The sequence below is a fragment of the Staurois parvus genome, unplaced genomic scaffold (assembly GCF_062004578.1).
Source record: "Staurois parvus isolate SC_StPar_1 unplaced genomic scaffold, SC_StPar_1.0 ptg000475l, whole genome shotgun sequence".
Lineage (NCBI taxonomy): Eukaryota > Metazoa > Chordata > Amphibia > Anura > Ranidae > Staurois > Staurois parvus.
Window position 1 is genome coordinate 7191880 of NW_028318271.1, and position 25523 is coordinate 7217402.

At 45.5% G+C, this 25523-nt stretch overlaps 1 protein-coding gene and 1 pseudogene across 1 annotated transcript in view; both read left to right on the forward strand.

Moving 5' to 3' along the window:
- Positions 1-9109: 9109 nt before the first annotated feature.
- On the forward strand, positions 9110-9224 carry LOC149452410 (U2 spliceosomal RNA; annotated as a pseudogene).
- Positions 9225-15410: 6186 nt separating this feature from the next.
- The window catches only part of CCBE1 (collagen and calcium binding EGF domains 1), a 539668-nt gene continuing 529555 nt past the window's right edge, over positions 15411-25523 (forward strand). The window contains exons 1-2 of the mRNA XM_089689467.1: positions 15411-17263; positions 24116-24196. Coding sequence (XP_089545593.1) covers positions 17157-17263; positions 24116-24196 — 188 coding nt within the window. The 5' untranslated portion in view covers positions 15411-17156. The remainder of the gene's footprint in view (positions 17264-24115; positions 24197-25523) is intronic.

The following is a 25523-nucleotide window of genomic DNA, read 5'->3' on the forward strand; positions in this document are numbered from 1 at the left end:
ATATACTGGGCCATGCAAAGCAGTGTACAGGAGCTGACAGGGAGGAGAACTGTTTTATTTACCAACAGTTCTCCCCCCCCCCCCTGTTGAAGACCCTCTGCAATCACTGGGTGCTGGTGAGTAATCACCAGCCAGGACCGTGATTGACAGCCGTGGCCACGAATGGCTACCTGGTAATGCAAATCACGTGTATATACAAGATATTGCGCACAACTGCTGCACTGTAGCAGTATTTCCACTATAGGGCGGAGCTGAACCAGTTAATAGTGGAGAGGGATTGGAACACCTGTCAGCAGGGGCGGACTGACCATTTGAGCACTCGGGCACTGCCCGAGGGCCCAGGATCAGTAGGGGGGCCCATGAGATGCCCCTGGTACCTTTCAGAGGCTTTTTTGGGTGTGTTTTGAGTGTGGGCGAGGACACAGGGGCCCCATGATCTCCCATTGCCCGGGGGCCCCATGAGTTGTCAGTCCGCCCATACCTGTCAGGCTTTTATCGCAGTCTGTGTCCCCGTTAGGAAAATTTACCCTCTCTGTTTGTCCTGTTTACCATTATCATCTAGAGTGAAAGTGAAAGAAAACCCAAAATTTCTGCTTGTCCCCAGAATAGGCATAGAAGGGAAACCTTCTCACGGGGACACTAGTTCTGGTGACAACCAGGGATTTTCTCACTTTGGAGAGATTTTCAGTTGTGGCTATGGGACAGGAAGTGAAGGGAAATTTCCCTAATCGAAGATAACAAGAAACAACTGTCAGGGGTTAAAAGTCTCCCCTACATGATCCAAAATGAAAAAAGTGTTGCCTTTAGTTCTACTTTAAAGAGATTCTATCACCAGAACCCCTCCCCCCCCAGCTTGTTACACCCCTAGGGGATCCTGTACATGTAGCACTTGCCCCCATCAGGGTTGCAGGGCAGTGCCAGGCAGTACGTATAGAGCCCACACAGCCCCCACCTCCTTCTCAAAAGCTGCCAGACAGAACCCTACAGTCCTGTCTCCTTGTCTCTCCTGTTTAGTGGACAGAGTCTGAACTGTAGTCCACTGTGTAACCACTTCCTGACCGCCCTATAGCACAACTACTGCTACAGGGTGGCAGAGCAGCGCAAAAGCACGTGTATATATGTGATTTTGTATTTCCGGGTAGGGGGTGTGCGTGCACCCTACCCGCGCCGCCATCGGTGGCTTCAGCTGTCGATCACCGGGTCCTGGCCAGTGAGTCCTCACCGGCACCCGGCGATCACCGAGTGTCACTGACGGGGGAGAGGTCTGTATGTAAACAATACAGATCTCTCCCGTCAGCTCCAGTTCGCTGCTTTGTATGGCTCTGCATAGCAGAGCCATACAAAGCAGTGTGCTTACATAGTAAAGCACAGCACACAGTAAAAAGCACACAGGTAACCCTTTGGTCACCCCAGATGTTACCCCCTTCCTGTCCAGTGTCATTAGTACAGTGTCGGTGCTTTTTATTAGCCGCAGCCCCACTATATGTTGCTCATCGCAGCAATTTCTAATAAAAATAATTTTTAAAAAGCCCATTATCTATACCACCATTTGTAGACGCTATAACTTTAACGTAAACCAATTAGAATTACAGTATTTTCTGGCATATAAGACTACTTTTTATACTTAAATATACCCCATAAATTGGGGGTCGTCTTATACACGGGGTATAAAATGTGAACCTTGAGTTTGTTTGGGTCAAGCTGGCTGGATGTGTGGTAATGTACATACAGTATACTGCGCTGAGCCAAGCGGTTTCAGAACATACCGGTACGTCCCTACTGTAATCAGACCGCTGGATGTGTGTATGTACGGTAGCTGCGGCTACAAACAGTATACACTGGGCCAATCACGGCGAGTGATGTATTCTACTAATGAATACAAAGCCTGCTCGGATTGGCTAAGTCAGAGAGGTGGGCTGATGATGTCACAACCTCAGCCAATCCGAGCAGGCTTTGTATTCATTAGTAGAATACATCGCTCGCCGTGATTGGCCCAGTGTATACTGTATGTAGCCGCAGCTACCGTACATACACGCATCCAGCCGGCTGATTACAGTAGGGACGTACCGGTACATTTTGAAACCGCTTGGCTCAGCGCAGTGTACTGTATATACCGCACATCCAGCGGGCTGACAGATTAATCTCTTATAGGGACATTTGTTTTCAGCCAGCTTGGCTCAGCGCGGTATATTGTATGTACATTACTGCACATCCAGCGGGCTGTATATATACTGTATACTGTATGTAGCCAAAGCTACCGTATTACCGCACATCCAGCGGGCTGTATATATACTGTATGTAGCCGAAGCTACCGTATTACTGCACATCCAGCGGGCTGTATATATACTGTATACTGTATGTAGCCGAAGCTACCGTATTACCGCACATCCAGCGGTAACCATCTGATTTGGAATTTGATCCATATGATGACTGTCTTACAAATGTATCACAAGATGTCATTCATGAACTTATGATGTCAGAGGATGAACATGAGGATTTTGAAGGATTTTAAGTACCGGTAAGTCATAACCATTTCAATTAAAAAATCTGAGGTTTTTAAATGGTGTTGCCTCAGAAGGGGGGTAGTCTTATACGGCGAGTATAGCCCAAAACCTATGTTTTAACTGGAAAATTAGGGGGTCGTCTTATACACCCAGTCGTCTTATACGCTGGAAAATACGGTACATGTATTGGGATTTGTTTTAACAAAGACATGTCACAGAATAAATTTTAACCTGAATTTATGACAAAATTTGATTTTTGAAAAAATTTTTACTAGACATGTTTAATAGCAAAAAGACAAAAATATTGTTTTTTTCTCAAAATTGTCGGTCTTTTTATGTTTATAGCGCAAAAAATAAAAAATGCATGGGTGATCAAATACCATTGAAGGAAAGCTCCATTTGTGTGAAAAAAAGGACATACATTTATTTTGGGTGCAGTGTTGCATGACTGCGCAATTGTCAGTTAAAATAACGCAGCGCCGTATCGCAACAAATGACCAGGAAGGGGGGGGGGGGGAAATCCTCTGGAGGGCAAGTGGTGAAGGAGAGAGTGGAAACTGTCAGCTTGTGTTGTGATTACAGCTTGAGGGCTTTCAATCCTAAAAACAAAAGCTGACAACAGAACAAGCCAGGTACTACACTAGGCTGTCTGGGATCAGTGTAGTAGCCGGTATGTGTTGTCAGCTTGTGTTTTTGTGAATATAAGAGCTCTGCTCCAGCTGTCGTCATTCACAACACAAGCAGACAGTTCCACTCTCTCTGAGCCCTGAATAGCAGGCTGCAGATCTGGACTCTGTGTAACTAAAGAGGAGTGATAAGAAGACACAGAACAGCAGAACAGAGAGGGGGTAGGGATCAGTGCTGGATGTAACTCCCTCACCATAGGAATGCCCATATTTTTAGGCTTCATGGAGCTACAGCCAGCAATGACAGCAAAAAAGATGTATTTTCTTAACATCCACTGCATAGATGTTAATGGAGACAAGTGCTATGTGCACAGGGTCCCCGGGGAAAAGGAGGGGGGATTTTTTTTTCTCCTGTGATAGACCTCCTGCAATGCTTCTACTGTACGTTACATATTCTACAAGTCCCCAGCAAACTGTTGGCAGCATTTCCTGAAATACTAGCATAGCCTGCAATGTAGAGATATCTACCAGGCACTGGGTAACAGGTATGCTTTAAATTCCATACTCCCTGCAGGCCCCTATGAAATACGAAGGGCATTACGCCAGCAGTAACCAAGCCTTTTGTCTGTGTTCCATGTGATTGTGTCATTAAATAATATTTGCGATTCCAAGAAGTTATCCAACACAAAACAGCCATGTGTACAAATTAACTTATGTTTCTGGCAGATCGATGCTTTCTAACGCTCGCTGGGAAAACAGATCGTGTTGGCTGAAGCCAGGAGGAAAAGTATCCTTATAGTATTAAATATATGGCACTCTCAGTTAAGACGCTGGCTATGAAGCAATCACTGATTAAAGTGTTACTAAACCCACAATAGTAAAATCAGTCTGTATATGCAGTAAAGCATGATTGTTATACTCACTGTGAGGGGTTAATCCTCTGCATTGCGTGAAAAGAATGTTTGATCCTGTCTCCTCTGATCCTCCCCTTCTTCTACTGTCCCCATTTAATCTCCTGATAGTACAAAGGGTTGGGGGAAAGCTGCACATGCTCAGTTTGGTGTGCATTGCTATAGAGGTTTTTTTTTTTACTTGGGAGAGTGCATGTGATCAGCACAGGGCCAATCAGCACTGTCCAGACAGAGGTCAGGGGTCATGCAGCCTCATAGGATATTCAGGGGAGAAAACTCCTCCTACAAGCTTTAACCAGTGCTCTGCTGGAAACTGACAGAAGTCACAAGACTGCTCTAACTGCTGATGTGAAAAGGTATTTAGCAGTTTTTATTTACTAAAATAATGTCATTTCCATGTTGTGTGTACTGTGGGAGATCAGATATAGTGAATGCAGGGTCCTGGGTTTAGGAACACTTTAATTGTATTTACCACTAAATGGATGCATGTCTATTTACTGGTAATAACCCACAGTCAGGGTATTTTCCACTTGTGTCTTTATTCGTGCTTGCATTGATTGTCATTCAACCAGGTGTGTCAGAAGGGCTGAAGCTCTTGGAGTCGAGGCGCAGAACAGAGGACCCAAAATTACCAAGCGGATCCTTCGGGGGTGGTGCTACAAAGGCCATAAAAAGAGTTTACAAGATTTTTCTCACATAGACTTCAATAGGGTTCAGCATTATGTTCGTGGTCTTTCCGCGATTGACAGGTTCAGTGAAAAATCATTACCAGGTTTCAAAGCTTCAACTACAGTATATACAGTATAATGCCAAAACTATGTTTATTCGTTTTGAATAGAGTATGGATTGTGGGTTTTTTTCTGTTGTCTAAGTTTCATTGAGGAAATTTCCCCTCACTCCCTGTCCCAGTGACGGAGTTGGAAGAAGGAGCATCCTGCAGTGATTAAATATTTTTAGTAACACTTTAAAGTAAAGGCGTTTTTTTATTAAAACATTTTATTATTTTTTCTTAACCACTAAGGGTTAAAGTAGATGTAAACCCAACTAGAATGACATCTAGTCATTCTGCAATAAAACCAGTTGCCATATTAGTAAATAAAATACTGTTCTCGCCCTTTGTTATATGTTAGGGGTATAGTTTTAAAAATTTACATTGCAATTCAACCAGTAAAATGTGAATGGAGCAAAAAAAAAAGAGTGCTATTTGGCTATTTCCTGTGCTGGTTGAATGTTTGTCATGGATTTAAAATGAAAAATCCCACATCTGGCCACTAGATGGTGTTAAGTATCTTAGGAAGTTCCTATGGTCCTTGGCGCCATCTGGTGGCCAAATGAGGTATTTTTCATTTTAAAATAAATTAAAACCGTGACTTTCACGGGATATATCTTAACAATTAGTGTTTCTGCCTCCTTTGCACAGAACGAACAGACATGAGTCTTCACTAGGTGAATTGCTATGCAATTTGTTTTATAAATACACCACTACGCCTCATTCACACTGGCACTGTAAAACCTGCATTTATATGCATTTAAAGAACATTTTAAATCATGCTGAGGTCTGGTGCCTGGCCTTAACATGTTATGTCACGTGTCACTGTGCTGTGCATTGATGCAGCCCATTTGAATGGGTGGGCAACACACCCGACCCCATCAATTTTTGTATGTAGCACAGGTGCATTGGGGGGCCATTAAGTGACTTCCTGCTCACGGTTTTTTTTAGGGGGTCCATTTAACATGGTTTCCTATGGGACACGTTCACATCTATGCCAGGCTAGCGGTCACTAAAAGGCGGACCGTGGTCTGTGAATGGCCCCAGCAATGCTGCCGCCCAGACCGCCAGCCTGCAATGACAGATCCGCCATGGGGCAGGGTGGTCGTCAAGGCAACGCGACACCATGTGTGCACCCCGCCCCTTTTTTAGCTCAATGTCTCTCTGGCTCCAGCTCCCTGCCTGTACACAAGTGTCCAGCAAGGATCCCGGCACAGCTCCTGTCTGCCCTCAAGGTAGGGTGTAGTCTTATGGGGGCACTCTGATGGGCACATTGAATGTTAAGGGGCACTCTGATGGGCACATTTTATGTGAAGGGGGCACAATTGGACCCATACTGTGGAAAGGGGAACTCTAATGGGCACATGTGATGTAAAGGGGCACTCTGATGTGGAATATGATAGAAAGGGGTACTTTGAGTGTAAGGGGGCACTGTGATGGGGACACCTGATGTAAAGGAGCACTCTGATGGGCACACCTGATGTGATGGGAATACATGATGTAAAGTTGCACCAGTTTTGGTGTCAAACGCCTCTGAAAAGTGATCCACTGTGGATCACTTTTTAAAGGTGTGGCAAAGGTACACCTAAACTTATCCTAACTTATCCAAAGATTTTAGTTTTCTTTTAATCTTAAACATGTGTTTATGTAGTTTATATATAGAACCCTGCTGACTAAAATTTAAATTTTCTACTATTAACCGCTTCCCCACCGTCCTATAGAAGAAATACTGCAACAGGGCTGCGCAAAATCACATATATATACAGGCGTACCTCATTTTACGAATTTAATTCGTTCTGCGGGACTTTCCGTGTTGCAAAAAATTCATAAACCGAAACGCAATTTCCCATACGAATGAATTGAAAACCAATTAATCCATTCTGGAGGTCAGAAAAAAGTAAAAAAAAGTCTTATCTGTTCAAACCTCTTTATAAAGTGCACTTTAACCGCCTCCCGCCCACCAATATGACGGGCGCAAGGTGGTTCTCTCGTTCTGGGAGGACGTCATATGACGTCCTCCCAGTCTCACTGCGCATGTGTGGCTCAGGGAGTGTGCAGCGCGGCGATCGGCGGTGCACTGTGTCCCTCGGACACAGCAGATCACCGATCACGGAAAGAGCCGAAGATGTCGGCTCGGTCATGTGATCAGCTGTGTCCAATCACAGCTGATCACATGTAAACAGGGAAATGCCGGTTATCTGCATTTCTCTCCTCTGGAGCTGTCACGCTGACAGAGGAGAGCCAGAAATCGGCATTCCGCGGAGGGGACATGTACACTGATCATCAGGGCACTGATGATCAGTGTGCCCTGATGATCAGTGTAGCCCCAGCTGCGCCAGCTGTCAGTGTCCATCAGTGCCAGCTGTCAGTGCTCATCAGTGCCACATGCCAGTGCCCATCAGTGCCACATTAATGCCACATATCAGTGCCTACCAGTGTACATCAATGCTACATATTAGTGCCCGTCTGAGCTGCCTTTCAGTGTCACCCGTCAGTGCTGCCAATCAGTGCCACCTATCAGTGCCAGTCAGTGCCACCTATCAGTGCCGCTTAACAGTGCCAGCCAGTGCCACCTAACAGTGCCAGTCAGTGCTGCCTATCAGTGCCAGCCAGTGCCGCCTAACAGTGCCAGCCAGTGCCACCTATCAGTGCCAGTCAGTGCCGCCTATCAGTGCCAGTCAGTGCTGCCTATCAGTACCAGTCAGTGCCACCTATCAGTGCCAGCCAGTGCCACCTAACAGTGCCAGTCAGTGCCACCTAACAGTGCCGCCTATCAGTGCCAGTGTGTGCCGCCTAACAGTGCCAGCCAGTGCCACCTAACAGTGCCGCCTATTAGTGCCAGTCAGTGCCTCCTATCAGTGCCAGTCAGTGCCGCCTATCAGTGCCAGTCAGTGCCACCTAACAGTGCCAGCCAGTGCCGCCTAACAGTGCCAGCCAGTGACACCTATCATTACCAGTCAGTGCCTCCTATCAGTGCTTGTCAGTGCCACCTATCAGTGCCAGTCAGTGCCGCCATTAAGTGCAAGTGAAGGCCACCTAACAGTGTCAGTCAGTGCCGCCTATCAGTGCCAGTCAGTGCCTCCTATCAGTGCCATATATCAGTGCTGCCTTTCAGTGCCCAGCAGTGATGCCGGTCAATGCCCATCAGTGCCACCTACCAGTGCCTCATCAGTGCCCATCAGTGCCACCTATCAGTGTCCATCAGTGCAGCCTATCAGTGCCCATCACTGCAGCCTCATTAGTGCACATCAGTGAAGGAGAAAAATCACTTATTTACAAAATTGTATATCAAAAACTAAGAAAAAATAAAAAACCCAGAGGTGATTAAATACCACCAAAATAAAGCTCTATTTGTCACAAAAAAATTATAAAAATTTCATATGGGTACAGTGTTGTATGACCTCGCAATTGTCATTCAAAGTGAAACAGCGCTGAAAGCTGGAAATTGGCCTGGGCAGGAAGGGGGTATAAGTGCCCTGTAGGCGAGGGGTTAAAGGCATAAATATTGTACAGGGAAGTGATTAAAAATTAGGTCATTGAAAATCAATTAATCCGTTCCGGAGGTCAGAAAAAAGTAAAAAAAGTCTTATCAGTTCAAAACTTTTTATATAGTGCACTTTAAAAGCATAAAGGGACATGATTAAAAAAATGTTGTAAATGCATTGAAAACCAATTAATCCATTCATATTGTGAAAAAATGTGTAAACTGAGCCATTATTTTCAATGGATTTTCATTTGTAAACCGAAAATTACGTTAACCGAGGCGTTCGTAAACCGAGGTACGCCTGTACGTGATTTTGTATTTCCGGGTAGGGGGCGTGTTCTTGCGCCGCCCTACCCACACTGCATTGGCGGCTACAGATGTCGATCATCAGGTCAAAGCTGGAGACTCCCCGCCGGCACCCAGCGATCGCCGAGGAACAGTGACGGGAGAGACCTGTGTGTAAACAATACAGATCTCTCCCGTCAGCTTCAGCATGCACAGCAGAGCCATACAAAGCAGCATGCTTGCTCAGTAAACCACACACAGCACAGTTAACCCTTTGATCGCCCCAGATGTTAACCCCTTCCTGCCCACTGCCATTAGTACAGTGGCAGTGCTTTTTATTAGCACTGATCACTGTATTGGTGTCACTGGGGATGTCAGTGGCAGTTAGTCAGTTCCCCCCCAGTGTCAGAATGCCCACTGCAGTCCCGCCATAAGTCACTGATCACCGCCATTACTAGTATGAAAAAAAAAAAAATTCCAGTATATCCCGCCATTTGTAGATGCTATGACTTTCACGTAAATCAATTAATTTCGCTTCTCTGCCTTTTGGCTAAGATCAAGTGTAGTATCTGTTCTTATCAGTGTCCAGTGGGGGTGCTCCCGACCATTCTAGTTTACGGGGATGGTTGTTGTATAGTACCCTCACTGGTATGATGGGGGTCCGGAAGGCTAGTACCGGAGGGACAGAAACCAGGGAGCGCCATGATTCGTTCTGGGGCCTTGGGAGTAATTCCTCTGGGGAGACCGGAAAGACCCAGTACCTCCTGATCTGAACGTGCTACCTTGGTCTGGCCTGGGGCTGGGGACGCAAAAAGTCCGCAAACTCAGTGCCCCCTGGGGAAGACGCTCTCAGGGGTGTCACTAGTAACACTTGGGTGTGGGACCCCACGGTGTGAAGATGACACATGGCCACTGTTTTTCACTTCTTTTTGCACAGCGCCCTAAGGACCAGGTCTTTTGGCTAAGTCCAGGGCAATTTTTGCTACAGGCCTCAGGGCCTGGTCTGTGCACTATTAGGCACGGTACCACTTTTTTATTTTATTCTATTTATTTAAACCACTCCCACGTTTTGTCACTTTTTCTGTTCTTATGTGTGTGTTTTTCACGGATGGAGGGTGTGGGTCCTCGGGCCTTACCTGAAGTCTAGGGGGAGGATGTGTGGCCATACGGTTCCTTCCTCCCCTGATCCCTAGGGGGTTTTCTCTTCGGGAGAACCCCCTTGCCTAGTACTGGATGTCCGGCTTCGGCTGGGCATAAGGAACGGTGGTCCACCAGGCCTTTTGGCCAGGAGGACCAAATGGGAACCTTGTCCCTGTCAGGAGCTTTGTGCCCCGGGGGATCGGGTGAACGGTCCAACCCTTTCGGGGGTAGGACAAACACACCCCTAAGTGCACGTTTTTCGTGTGGTGTTCTTGCACTTGCACTTTTTTGCGGACACTTACGGGTTTTTACGTTATAGTTGCACGTTTGCGGACTTAAAAAAAAAAAAAAAAAAAATTAATTTACACATATTGGGATTTTTAGCAAAGACATGACGCAGAATACATTTTAGCCTGAATTTATGACTAAATTTGATTTTTAAATTTTTTTACGGAACATGATTAATAGCAAAAAGTCAAAAAAAATGTTTTTTTTCAGAATTGTCTGTCTTTTTTTGTTTATAGCGCAAAAAATAAAAAACACACAGGTGATCAAATACCACCGAAAGAAAGCTCAATTTGTAGGAAGAAAAGGGCGTAAATTTAATTTGCAATGTTGCATAACTGCGCAATTGTCAGACGGCGTTGTATCGCAAAAAATGACCTGGTCAGGAAGGGGGGTGAATCCTCTGGAGGGCAAGTGGTTAAAACCGATCCTACACACAGAAACGATGCCTCCTGTATAAGGCTCTGTGCACACTAGCTTACTTTTAAGCTCCTAGCAGCTGGTTATGAGCGTTTTTTTCTGTCCCTAGAAGCACAGAATAGTCCTATGTGTCCATGCACATTATTGTAGGCTAGAAGTGTTTTTCAAGCTTCAGCTTCTAGGACCAGAAAAAAAAAAGTGTTTTTGGAAGCAAAAAAAAAAAATGCAATGTTGCGTTTTTTGGGAACCAGCAGAAAGAAACACTAAATGTTCCTAAATGCCACTAAAATGCTCCTAACAGCTTTTTTTCCCTCTACATATACTGTTAAATCACTAATAAAACACTAATTATTATTATTATTAAGGATTTAGATAGCGCCAACAGTTTGCTCAGCGCTTTACAATATAATGGGAGACAGTACAGTAACAATACGATTCAATACACGAGGGGTTCGAGGGCCCTGCTCCTTGGAGCTTACAATCTAGGAGGGAGGGGATAGTGATACAGGAGGAAATGGCTGTGGGGGATGGAGTGGTAGGAAGAGTGGAGGAGTTCAGAAATTAGCAGGGGGTGGGGTAGGCTTCCCTGAAGAGATGGGTTTTCAGGGTACACCTAAAGGAGAGGAGAGTAGGTGATAAACTGAAGGGTTGGGGTAGGGAGTTCCAGAGGATGGGGGAAGCCCTGGAGATGTCCTGGAGGTGGGCATGGGAGGAGGAGACCAGGGAACTAGAGAGAAGGAGGTCTTGGGAGGAGTGGAGAGTGCGTTTTGGGTGGTATTTGGATACCAGATCGGTGATGTAGCGTGGGGCAGTATTATGAACAGCTTTGTACGTCAGTGTTAGCACTAATGCTCCTAACAGCTTTTTTTTCCTCTACATATACTGTTCAATCACTAATAAAACACTAATTATTATTATTATACAGGATTTATACAGCGCCAACAGTTTGTTCAGCGCTGTACATTATAATGGGAGACAATACACGAGACAGTACAGTAACAATATGATTCAATACACGAGGGGTTCGAGGGCCCTGCTCCTTGGAGCTTACAATCTAGGAGGGAGGGGAGAGTGGTACAGGAGGAGATAGCTGTGGGGGATGGAGTGGTAGGAAGAGTGGAGGAGATCGGCAATTAGCTGAGGGCGGGGTAGGCTTCCCTGAAGAGATGGGTTTTCAGGGTGTGCCTAAAGGAGAGGAGAGTAGGTGATAAACTGATGGGTTGGGGTAGGGAGTTCCAGAGGATGGGGGAAGCCCTTGAGAAGTCCTGGAGACGGGCATGGGAGGAGGAGACCAGGGAACTAGAGAGAAGGAGGTCTTGTGAGGAGCGGAGAGTGCGTTTTGGGTGGTATTTGGATACCAGATCGGTGATGTAGCGTGGGGCAGTATTATGAACAGCTTTGTACGTCAGTGTTAGCACTAATGCTCCTAACAGCTTTTTTTTCCTCTACATATACTGTTACTTCACTAATAAAACACTAATGCTCCTAAATGCTCTTAATTTTTACTAAAAAACACTATTTGCAGCATTTTTTATCCAGCATTTTTTCAGCTTAGGAAAAAAAACCCGCTAGTATGCATGGAGCATAGATCAAACACAGGTTGCGGCTGTATGCTGGTAACTGCACATCTGAGGATTTCCATGCGTCTAGTTTTCACTAATGCATCCCTGTAGCAAATGTTTAGCTGTGCGATTGCCAGCACAGGTAGATGTGCGCACGTCTTCGCTCTTGGCTGCAGGGATACGCTTGTTTTCTATGGTGCTGTCATGTGAATGAGCCCCATGATTCATTTTCTGAGAGGCAACAGTCAGGCAAGATACTTCAGGATAATCAGGGCCCGTTCACACTGTAGCAGTGTGTGTTGCCATGCGTCAATGCATGCTGTGCTAAGGGGTCATATCCAAATGAATGGGCTGCCAACACACTGCAAGCGGCTCACACACCATTCCTGTCCAGCAGTGCCACACGCTGATGTGTGTTTGTTGTTTCTGCACATTACTGCAATGTGATTGATTTTATATAGCCCATACTTAGTTGGATTTTGTGGATATTGGAGGGAAGTGGGGGGGAGGGGTGAGTACTAGAACCCCTATCAAGTTTTATTGCTCTCTGGCTCCCCATTGGGTTAATTTGCTCTCACCATCTGTCCATTGTCACCCAGACAGAAAGAGATATCTGCCTGGCAGTACTAGGGTCATTGGTTGGAATCCCAACCACAGCACCACCTGCCTGGAGTTTGCATGTTCTCCCTGTGCCTGCATGGGTTTCCTCCAGGTACTCCGGTTTCCTCCCACACTCCAAAGACATGCTGGGAGGTTAATTGGCTCCTGTCTAAATTGTCCTTAGTATGTGTATGTATGAATGTAATTAGGGACCTTAGATTGTACACCCCTTGAGGGTTAGGGACTGATGTGAATGTACAATATATATCTAAAGACTGCATAATTGTCTGAGCTATATAAGTACCTGAAATAAATCCAAAATGTAAGTTGTCACCAGAACCAGAGGTCAGAGGAAAACATCCAAAGGGGACACCTGTCCAAGAGGGGACTTTCGCTTCACTTTGTAAAGGTTTCCTCTCACTTCCTTTTGTGTCCCCGTGATAGGACATGAAGGAAAATCTCCCTAGTGCAGGAGTAGGCAAAATGCGGCTCTCCAGCTGTCGCAGGACTACAAGTTCCATCATGCCTCTGCAAGTCATAGCTGTAACTGTCAATTTTGCAATGTCTCATGGGAAATGTAGTTCCACAACAGCTAGAGAGCTGCAGGTTGCCTACCCCTGCTAGTGGGTCACAGCACAAAAATAAACTGAAAGGGCTTTTTAATAACTAAATAAATACATAAATAAAGGAGGTTTTAAATGAATACATAAATGGTGTTCAAGTAAATAAACAAACGCAATGGGGGGTTTAATTAAATAAACAAATAAATAAATAAAGGGGGAGGGGGGATTCATAAATGAATAAAGTGAGTTTTGATATAGTAGGTTTTTAATAAAGAAATAAAGTGTTTTTTTTTTTAAATAAACAAATAAAGTGTTTTTTTAATAAAGTGTTTTTTTTTAATAAATAATGTGGGTTATTAATAAATAAATAATTAAAGTGGGTTTTTAATGAAAAAGTGTTTTTTTTAATAAAGTGTTTCTAATAAATAAGGTGGGTTACTAATAAATAAATCATTATCATGGGTTTTTAATAAAGTGTTTTTTTTTAAATAAATAAGGTGGGTTATAAATAAATAATTAAAGTGGATTTTTAATGAAAAAGTGTTTTTTTAATAAAGTATTTCTAATAAATAAGGTGTGTTATTAATAAAAAAAATAAATCATTATCATGGGTTTTTAATAAAGTGTTTTTTTAAATAAATAAGGTGGGTTAATAAATAAATAAATAAAGTGGGTTTTTAATGAAAAAGTGTTTTTTTTAATAAAGTGTTTCTAATAAATAAGGTGGGTTATTAATAAAAAAAATAAATCATTAATGTGGGTTTTTAAAAATAAATAAAGTGTTTTTTAAAAAAAAATTAAAGGTGGGAAGGTGGGTAATTAATAAATAAATAAATCATTAAAGAGGGTTTTTAATAAAGTGTTTTTTTTTTTAAATAAATAAGGTGGGTTATTATTAAATAAATAAATAAATCATTAACGTGCGTTTTTAAAAAAAACAGAAAAATATAATGTTTTTTAAAATAAATAAGGTGCGTTACTAATAATTAAATAAATTAATCATGGGCAGCACAGTGGCTAAATGGTTAGCACTTCTGCCTGGCAGTACTAGTGTTGTTGGTTCGAATCCCAGCCATGGCACCACCTGCCTGGAGTTTGCATGTTCTCCCTGTGCCTGCGTGGGTTTCCTCCGGGTACTTCGGTTTCCTCCCACACTCCAAAGACATGCTAATAGGTTAATTGGTTCCTGTCTAAATTGTCCCTAGTATGTGTATGTATGAATGTGAGTTAGGGACCTTAGATTGTACGCCCCTTGAGGGTTAGGGACTGATGTGAATGTACAATATATATGTAAAGCGCTGCGCAAATTGATGGCGCTATATAAGTACCTGAAATAAATTAATAAAAGTGGGTTTTTAATAAATAAAGTTTTTTTTTTAAATAAATAAAGTGTTTTAATAAATAAGGTGGGTTATTAATAATTGATTAAATTGTTTTTTTTTATTAAATACAAAATGAAAGAGGTTGTAATCTATAAACTTAAAGGGGTTTTTAATACATAAATAAAGTGAGTTATTAATAAATAAAGGGGTTGCAATAAATAAACTCGAAGGGGTTTTTAACCCTTTCTTACTCTATCTCCCCTCTAAAAAAAAATAAAAACAAAAACCATTTTGGCTCTATAAACATTATACAAGGTAAACATTCTCTGGCTGGAGGGGCTCATTTGCATCACCAGCACTGGGCTGCATTGCTGAAAAGCAGAGCTATCCACTACATGGAGAATATTTGCTGTTCCGTAGGATATATAATCGGGACGATATGGAATGGGACATCACATTTGTAAACTGTATAAAGACATGACTTGCAGGGACAGTAAATGGTGGAATGATTCAAACTATAATATATAAAGAAATGCTTATTCAGACATGTTATAGAAGACAGAGGTGCTGCTGAAGTTGTCATTTCTGTGTTCCTGGCTGTCATGCTGACCTGCTGGCTCACTCTTCTGTAGTCGCTGAACTGGGACCAGGTTCTCTATTCTATTCTAAATCAGGAGCTCCAAGTTCACTTACTTGCTCTAGACCAGTAACTCACAGAGTCCTGACAGCCAGGCAACCAGCATTTTCAGAAGCAGGTCAGAAATCCTGTGATTGGTGGTTGTGATGTTTCATTCAGGGAGTCCAGGCAGATAGTGACTCGTCTATCGGGGGCCAGATGAAGAGGTTCAGCCCCCCCCCCCTGTATGACATACCAGACACAGCCCCTCCCCCCCCCACCCCCCATCCCTGGACCTCTGTGCACTAAAAACATCCCAGAAACTCAGCAATCCAAAACCTGTCACATGAAAGCCTAAAATCAATCCCACCTTGGAGGGAAAGCCAGGATCAGAGCAGAGAGGACAGGCTGAGGAGCTGAATGACAGGCAAGGCAATCAGCACACATAGACAAGGCTGGGACAGATCCATGGAGCAGGGGGACAACACATGCAACGTTGTGCCAGGAGCGCTGGGAGTACTTACTGGACAATAAAAGTCACCTTCAGGAGGAAAAGTCACAGCTGAGCCAACATTAGTATCCAGGAGGGGATCCATCAACCTGTTCACTGTACAAGTCCAAGGTGATCTGCCATAGCAATCAGGAGGGATCTACAGCACAAGACACACATCCTACAGGCAGAGAAGGAAAGGGGATCTGGTACAAGTGATCAACAGCTAATCTAGGAAAAGCAACAGGGATCTGGTACAAGTACAGCTTCTTTGGAAGAAGCAGAAGGGATCTATCTATTGCAAGTGATCCAACAGGTAATCTTCTGCAAGAGTTAGAAGGACCTGCTGCCATGTTGCAAAGGATCCAGTAGGTGACCTTCAGGAACCAGAGGGGATCTCATGCAAAGGATTCAGTAGGTGACCTTCAGGAACCAGAGGGGATCTCATGCAAAGGATCCAGTAGGTGACCTTCAGGAACCAGAGGGGATCTCATGCAAAGGATCCAGTAGGTGACCTTCAGGAACCAGAGATCTCATGCAAAGAATCCAGTAGGTGACCTTCAGGAACCAGAGATCTCATGCAAAGGATCCATACTAATTAGGTGACCCACTAGAATCACAAGGAAGCCAGTGCACAGGATCCAGATTAAACAGGTGACCTGCAAGAACAGAAGGAAATCTAAGGCAAGAGAACAAGATCCAATAAGTGATCTGCAAAAGGATCCAGACTGCAAAATTAATCGAGAGATCACACTCAAAGGATCTAGATCTGATAGGTGATCTGACACAGATAAAAGTGGACACATGCTAGAGATTCAAACTGAAAGGGAGATCTGAAGAGTCAGAAGGAATTCTAATCGAGGGATCTGATAGGGGATCTACCACAATCAGAAGGGATCTAGATCTGATAGGCGATCTGCCACAATTAAAAGGGATCCAAGCCTAACAGGAGATCTACAGCCACCAGAAGGAAGCCAATCAAAAGAATACAGACCGACTAAGCGATCTACCAGGAATAAATCGAATGCAAGATCTTTTTGTGGGGATCAGGATCCGATAGGTGAACTGCGACAATTAAATAGGGATCGAGGATAACTAGGTGATCTACAGGAAACAGAAGGAATCCAAGGCAAGGGATCCAGCCTGAGTAGGTGATCTGCAAGAATCGCATTGAAGGGATCTGGATCCGATAGGCAATCTGCGACAATCCAAGAGGATCCCAGGCCAAGGATCCAGGCAGGATTGAGGACTCCTAGCCGATCTGTGTGAAGTGAAGGGGATTTAATAGAAGGGATCCGGAGTGAGAAGGTGATCTGGAAGGATCGGACGGAATCCACAGCAGGGATCCAGCAGGAAGACATCGTCAGCGGCAGCAGCCGCTCCGGGATTGTCGGCTCCTCTCCTCTGTCCCGTCCTGTCTGGGATCTGAGCGCTCCGCCTCCAGCCCGATACACCGGCCGATCCTCCTCTGCCCGGCCGACTCCAACCCGGACACGGCTGTCCAGCGGACTCCCGAGCGCCCCCTGTAGCGCGCCCAGCGCAGGACTTCACCCAGCCGGGCATAGAAGAGTAGGGGCCAATGTGTGAGAGAGGGGCCCGGGGGGTCTGCCTGTGCCTGGGCTGCCTCTTGCTGCTCCTGCCCCTGGGACTGGCCTGGACCTACAGGGAGGAGGTGGAAAGTGACAGGTGAGTCACGTTGTAGGAGCTACAGGTGGAGGGGCCCCTGTGGCCCTTACCTCTCATCTTCATCATCACCTTCCCAGCTGATTTATTTTCTGTACTGTGTGTTCCTCATCTACACCTATGACAGGTTCCTGCGCTGTAGGAGTGCTGTCATGGCCATCAGACAGATGTAGACCCCTGAAAATGTGTTCTTCTGAATTTTCTGTATTCTGTATTTCTCTTCTACGCCTCTAACAGGTTCCCGCACTGTAGGCATGCTATCACAGCCCTCAGACAGCTGCCCCCTGAAAATGTGTTCTTTATTTTCTGTAATATGTGTTCCTCATCTACACCTATGATAGGTTCATGCACTGTAGGAATGCTATCACAGTCCTCAGACAGCTGCTGAGCCCTGGACATGTTTTCTGTATTATCTGTATTGTGTATTCTGCAACTATGACAGGTTCCTGCACTATAGGAGTGCTTTCACAGCCCTGCAGACCCCTGGAAATGTTCAGTACCGTGTGTCCCTTCCCTTCGACAGGTTCCTGCACAGTAGGAGTGCTGTGACAGCCCTGGAAATGTTCAGTGCTGTGTGTCCATCACCTATGATAGGTTCCTGCACTGTAGGAGTGCTATCACAGCCCTGGAAATGTTCAGTGCTGTGTGTCCATCACCTATGACAGGTTCCTGCACTGTTGGAGTGCTGTGACAGCCCTGGAAATGTTCAGTACCGTGTGTCCCTCCCCTATGACAGGTTCCTGCACTGTAGGAGTGCTGTGACAGCCCTGGAAATGTTCAGTACCGTGTGTCCCTCCCCTACGACAGGTTCCTGCACTGTAGGAGTGCTGTCACAACCCTGGTAATGTTCAGCGCTGTGTGTCCCTCCCCTATGACAGGCAGGTTCCTGCACTGTAGGAGTGCTGTGACAGCCCTGGAAATGTTCAGTACCATGTGTCCCTCCCCTATGACAGGTTCCTGCACTGTAGGAGTGCTGTGACAGCCCTGGAAATGTTCAGTGCCGTGTGTCCATCACCTACGACAGGTTCCTGCACTGTAGGAGTGCTATCACAGCCCTGGAAATGTTCTGTACTGTGTGTCCATCACCTACGATAGGTTCCTACACTGTAGGAGTGCTGTAACAGCCCTGGAAATGTTCAGTACCGTGTGTCCCTCCCCTATGACAGGTTCCTGCACTGTAGGAGTGCTGTGACAGCCCTGGCAATGTTCAGCGCCGTGTGTCCCTCCCCTATGACAGGCAGGTTCCTGCACTGTAGGAGTGCTGTGACAGCCCTGGAAATGTTCAGCACCGTGTGTCCCTCCCCATGACAGGTTCCTGCACTGTAGGAGTGCTGTGATAGCCCTGGAAATGTTCAGTACCGTGTGACCCTCCCCTATGACAGGTTCCTGCACTGTAGGAGTGCTGTGACAGCCCTGGAAATGTTCAGTACCGTGTGTCCCTCCCATATGACAGGTTCCTGCACTGTAAGAGTGCTGTGACAGCCCTGGAAATGTTCAGTACCGTGTGTCCCTCCCCTACGACAGGTTCCTGCACTGTAGGAGTGCTGTGACAGCCCTGGCAATGTTCAGCGCCGTGTGTCCCTCCCCTACGACAGGTTCCTGCACTGTAGGAGTGCTGTCACAGCCCTGGTAATGTTCAGCGCCGTGTGTCCCTCCCCTACGACAGGTTCCTGCATTGTAGGAGTGCTGTCACAGCCTTGGAAATGTTCTGTACTGTGTGTCCCTCCCCTACGACAGGTTCCTGCACTGTAGGAGTGCTGTGACAGCCCTGGAAATGTTCAGTACCGTGTGTCCCTCACCTACGACAGGTTCCTGCACTGTAGGAGTGCTGTGACAGCCCTGGCAATGTTCAGTACCGTGTGTCCCTCACCTACGACAGGTTCCTGCACTGTAGGAGTGCTGTCACAGCCCTGGCAATGTTCAGTACGGTGTGTCCCTCCCCTATGACAGGTTCCTGCACTGTAGGAGTGCTGTGACAGCCCTGTCAATGTTCAGTACCGTGTGTCCCTCCCCTGCGACAGGTTCCTGCACTGTAGGAGTGCTATCACAGCCCTGGCAATGTTCAGTACCATGTGTCCCTCCCCTATGACGGGTTCCTGCACTGTAGGAGTGCTGTGATAGCCCTGGCAATGTTCAGTACCATGTGTCCCTCACCTATGACGGGTTCCTGCACTGTAGGAGTGCTATCACAGCCCTGGCAATGTTCAGTACCATGTGTCCCTCACCTATGACGGGTTCCTGCACTGTAGGAGTGCTATCACAGCCCTGGCAATGTTCAGTACCATGTGTCCCTCACCTATGACGGGTTCCTGCACTGTAGGAGTGCTATCACAGCCCTGGCAATGTTCAGTACCGTGTGTCCCTCCCCTATGACGGGTTCCTGCACTGTAGGAGTGCTATCACAGCCCTGGAAATGTTCAGTACCGTGTGTCCCTCACCTATGACGGGTTCCTGCACTGTAGGAGTGCTATCACAGCCCTGGAAATGTTCAGTACCGTGTGTCCCTCCCCTATGACAGGTCCTGTGTTGGGCTGCAGGACACATTCAGAATACTTTGTACCAGAATAGAATGTTACAATGCAGCAAATCTTGCCAAGATAAATTGGAGGAGAATTTTCTGTTTAAATATTTATAAACATCTGATTTTTGGAGATGTATTTGTACTCATTTTGATGATTTTATCTCAGCAGCCCCTCCCCCCTAAGAAAGTCATATGGAGTCACTGAGTGACATTTTTGAAGCAATTCATTGGTCGGCGATGGCGATTCGTTAGTGTTTGGGCTCGGCAGTGGAGTTGCTCTTTAATGACCATTCATATCCATATATGCCGGGAATGTGCGCAGCAGAGCATGGTTCTGTGCTCGTTCCTGGGACACACAGAAAACACGCCTTGCACTTGCAGTGCCATTAATTGTTAATGACACCCCAAAACGCACACTTTGCAGCGTGACAAAACATGCGGATAAAAAAATGTGTGCGCCTCCCCACCTGAAAAGGAGTTTCTTTGGTGCATTTGTCACGCATAAGGAAGCCCTTAGGGCCAGTTCACACTACAAAAACGCACCCCGGATGCATTCCAGATATGTTTTTGCTTGGGGTCAGTTCACACTACACGCGTTTCAGTTGCTTTTTTTCTGTATCCAACACACAGAAAGTAGGTGATATGGTTGTCAATGTCGTAGTTCACATCAGTGCTCGCAGTTCCAGTGCGTTCCGGTTGCAGAAAAAAAAAGTAGAACATGCTGCATTTTTTCTGCACAGAACTGTACTGGAATGCGGTAAAACACATAAAAAACGCACCAAAAACACACTGGAATGCACATGTCTCTAATTAAATTGAAAAAAAAGAGAGGAGGAAAAATGAACTGAAATGCATAAAAACGCACTGAAACATGTCAAAAACTCATCAAAAATGCACCGGAACGCGCCCAAAACATAAAAAAACCCATGCAAAAAAATGCATCCAGAACGCATCAAAAACACCCTGGAACACATCAAAACGCACTGGAACGCACATGTCCCTATTCCAATTGAAGAAATAGAGAGGGGGGGGGAAATGAACTAGAATGCATAATAAAAACGCACTGGAACGCGTCAAAAACACGCATGCAAAAGCGCCTCCGGAACGCATCTGGACTGCGTTTCTATAGAGTGAACCAGCGCTTACAGTTCACACCGCAAGCAGTTCCGGTGCAGTTTTGATGCAGTTGGCCATGTTTCAGTATGGTTCTGTGCAGAAAAAATGCAGTATGTTTTCTACTTTTTTTTTTTGGCACTGGAAACTGGTGCGTTTTTTTATGCATTCCAGTTAATTTTTTTCCCTCTCTTTTTCTTCAATTTATTCAGAGCCATGTGCGTTCCAGTGTGCTTTTATGCGTCTTTTGATGCATTTTACCACATTCCAGTATAGTTCTGTGCAGAAAAAATGCAGCATGTTCTACTTTTTTTTCTGCACTGTAAGCTGATTGGAACTGACAGTATGGTGTGAACTAGGGCCATTGGAATACATGGAGAACACTGTGCATGCATTTTTGATGCAGAAAAAAAAAACGCACTGCACTGCATCTAGAGTGGTCTAACTCTATAGAAACACAGTCCAGATGCGTTCTGGATGCATTTTTTGCATGTTTTTTTTATGTTTTTGGTGCGTTCCAGTGCATTTTTGATGGGTTTTTGAAGCGTTTCAGTGCATTTTGTTATGCATTCCAGTTCATTTTTCCCCCCTCTCTTTTTCTTCCATTTTATTAGAGACATGTGTTTTCCAGTGTGTTTTTGGTGCACTTTTGATGCGTTTTACCACATTCTAGTACAGTTCTGTGCAGACAAAATGCAGCATGTTCTACTTTTTTTTTCTGCAGCTGGAACGCACTGGAACTGCGAGCACTGATGTGAACTATGACATTGACAACCTTATAACCTACTTTCTGTGCATTTTGGATGCAGAAAATAAGCAACTGAAACGCATGTAGTGTGAACTGGCCCCTACAGTGTATGAGCTAACCCATGCATGCCACAGGAAAGCAAATTCACACGACACACATATGGGAATGGGGCCTTAGTGAAACGAAAAGCAAAACATAATTTTTAGTTTTGAATAGAATAGAGGGATTAGAATACCTGTCGGGTTTTTTTGCTGCCTTGGTCCCCTTTAGTGCCGGTCATACCAGTACGATTTGGGAATTGAAATCACACCTGAAATCGCATATAATGAATGTGAATGTCAGCGTCTTAACGTGCGATTTGCTGCAGCGCAATTTCTAAAGCAGTTCTCGCATTACTTTTTCTGCAGTTTTGTTGCGATTTCACATACATAGAATATGCAAATGCACTGCAAATTGCAAGAGATCGTTGCAAATCTTAAAAGCAATAAAGTCTTCAGAAATCATGCTGAAACTGCACACAAATTGTGTGATTTTAAATCTCAATGTTCTGTACTGGGGGTGTTCTGTACTGAGAGGGATCTGTACTGGGGGGATCTATACTGGAGGGAGATCTGTATTGGGGGTGTTCTGTACTGAGAGGGATCTGTACTGGGGGGATCTATACTGGAGGGAGATCTGTACTGGGGGTGTTCTGTACTGAGAGGGATCTGTACTGGGGGGATCTATACTGGAGGGAGATCTGTATTGGGGGTGTTCTGTACTGAGAGGGATCTGTACTGGGGGGATCTATACTGGAGGGAGATCTGTATTGGGGGTGTTCTGTACTGAGAGGGATCTGTACTGGGGGGATCTATACTGGAGGGAGATCTGTATTGGGGGTGTTCTGTACTGAGAGGGATCTGTACTGGGGGGTTCTATACTGGAGGGAGATCTGTATTGGGGGTGTTCTGTACTGAGAGGGATCTGTACTGGGGGGATCTATACTGGAGGGAGATCTGTATTGGGGGTGTTCTGTACTGAGGGAGATCTGTACTGGAAGGGAGATTTGTACTGGGGGGGGGCTATATTAGTTGGGAGATATTTACTGGGAGATCTGTACTGGTGGGATCTGTACTGCAGAATGATCTGTACTTGGGGGATCTGTGCTAGGAGGGAGATCTGGAAACTGTGCTGGGGGGAGAGCTGGAAACTGTGTTGGGGGAAGATCTGCACTGGGGGGAAGGGGGGCATATCTGTACTGGTAGGGGAAATCTGTACTGAGAGGAGATCTGTACTTAGGGGATCTGTACTGGAGGGACATCTCTGCTTGGGGGAATGATCTGTCTTCAGAGGGGGTCTGTACTGGAGGTAGATTTGTGTTAAGGGGTGTTTATACTGGGAGAGAGATCTGTACTAGGTAGGGGTTCTGTACTGGAGGAGGATCTGTACTGGGGGGGGGATCTGTACTAGAAGGGAGATCAGGAAGCTGTACTGGGGGAGATCTGCACTTGGGGGGGGGGGGGGCATATCTGTACTGGTAGGGGAAATCTGTACTGAGGGGAGATCTGTACCTGGGGGGGATCTGTACTGGAGGGACATCTCTACTTGGGGGATTGATCTGTCTTCAGAGGGGGTCTGTACTGGAGGTAGATTTGTGTTAAGGGGTGTTCTATACTGGGAGAGAGATCTGTACTGGGTGGGGTTCTGTATTAGAGGAGGATCTTACTGGGGGGGGTATCTGTACTAGGAGGGAGATCTGGAAGCTGTACCGGGGGGGGAGATCTGCACTGGGGGGGGAAATTTGTACTGAGAGGGGAGTTTTGTACTGGGTGGGGGGGGGATCTGTACTGGGTGGGGGATCTGTACTGGGGGGATCTGTACTAGGAGGGAGATCTGTCTTTGGAGGGGGGTCTGTGCTGGAGGTGGATCTGTACTAGGGAGGAGATCTGTACTGGGAAGATCTTTGCTTGGAGAAGGAGGTCATTTTTTTTTGTTGTGCTCCGTTCACTGAGCTGTGCATAATGCACTGCTGACCCCTGAGACTTGCTGGTGGCACAATGAACATTTTTTTGTGTACAAGGATTGTGTCATTAATTACTGTGTATACATGGATTAGCCTAAAGATTTAAGCTCCTCCCACTGTCAGCGCTATTATGTCACACCCACAATCCACCCCGAGGTGCCCGAGGCTGAATCCCTCCTGGGAAAAAAATGTCTCCAGTTGTCACCAGAACAGGTGTCTCTATTGGACACATGTTCACCTGCCTTCTCTGATTCCTACTTCTCCCCCTCCCCATCATCATGCTAATTAACTTTTTATATAAAAACCTGTTTGCATCACTTTCTGTATTTTAGACCCAGTGGCATCTACTAGGTCTCTGTGCTTTTCTATGCAATGATAGATTTATGGATGTATAGCAGTTTGCTTTATTAAATGAGCCTAAACCTCTTTCCCTGCATCATGTATAAGCTTTCTCTTGCTCTCCATCCACAGGGAAGTATGTTCGGAGAGTAAGATTACCACCACAAAGTACCCGTGCCTGAAGACTACGGGAGAGTTGACGACATGCTTCCGGTGAGTGCTGCGGTTAATTTCCCTCATCTGATGAGAGAGCGTTGATAAGCAGCAGAGTGATGCTGTGATGTACCAGATGTACCAGCAGCGAGTCAGAGCTGTGCAGGCAGAGATACTGACATGATCCAAATCTTGCTGATCATGGCCTGTCTGGCTTGTGTTGAGTTATTGCCGATGTGTCGTGGAGGCTGCCAAACGTAGAGATATCTTTACATATGCTGCAGATAAATGATTACTTGGAAGGAGCATGACTTAGCACGGCACCTGTCCTTTCTGTCTGAATTGTCTTCTGATCATGGGTGGAATCCTTTTATTTGGCAGAAGTTGTAAAGTTATGGATTACAAAATGCAACAAAGTAACCTTTTCTGTCATTGGTAAAATATGTCGCAGGTGAATATGATCACTTTGCATTTAATTCTGCTGAACTCTTTGAAGCATTGTTAATGGTTTCAGCTGAATTCTGGGATAACACTCCACACTCCAAGGGTTTAATCAGCCATTCTCAACATGGTTCAATGGAATCCTAAAGTTCCTCCAGAGGTTGCAAAGGGTTGAATGAAAGGGCCACTCAAATCCTCCCTCTCCAACCCCATGCTGATTTGTTTCCTCCTACGATTCCACTGGTCATGCAACATACAAGGTCACTGGGTCCTACTCCACCATCTTGATCCTCTTTCAGACACAGGCAGCCAGCTACTGAGGATGCATTGGGTAAGCTCTCTGGCTTGCTCTAGGCAACTCTGTGCACCCAGTCCTACAGACTGGTATGATGTATCCCAGTTGGCTGCAGGACCAGGGACATGTCATTCTGAGAATCAGCACCCATTGGAAGTTAAATTCCACTTTAATCTGTGGCTGATTGATCTCCCATTTAATGTTGCTTGCTTAATCCCGGGACCAACACCACTTGGCAGAGCCAACAGCATGACGCCAATGATCATTCTAACCGTGAACACGAGGGGGATTCTTCCTAATAATCATCACTGTAAGGGGGGTACATCTGTTTGCCATTGACCATCAATGAATTGGTTTTAGCAGGGGTTCCCCAAAACTTGAAAATTGTTTCAAGGGTTCTTCTGGGGTGAAAAGGTTGAGAATGGCTGTGCAAATGCTTGTTATGTCCAGGGGCAGAGGAACAGACTGCAATATTTACCTTATTCCTCATCCTCTTGGCCACCAATGTTCTTCTCTTCTCTCTGACCCTCTGGGTTGCCAATGAGCCCTCAGTATATTCCTGTACAATGTAGGACAATTGTTCTTGCCACATTCCTAAAGTAACTTGTGGCAAAGCACTGTAGAGAAGAAGTTTCAGGTGACTGGTTACAC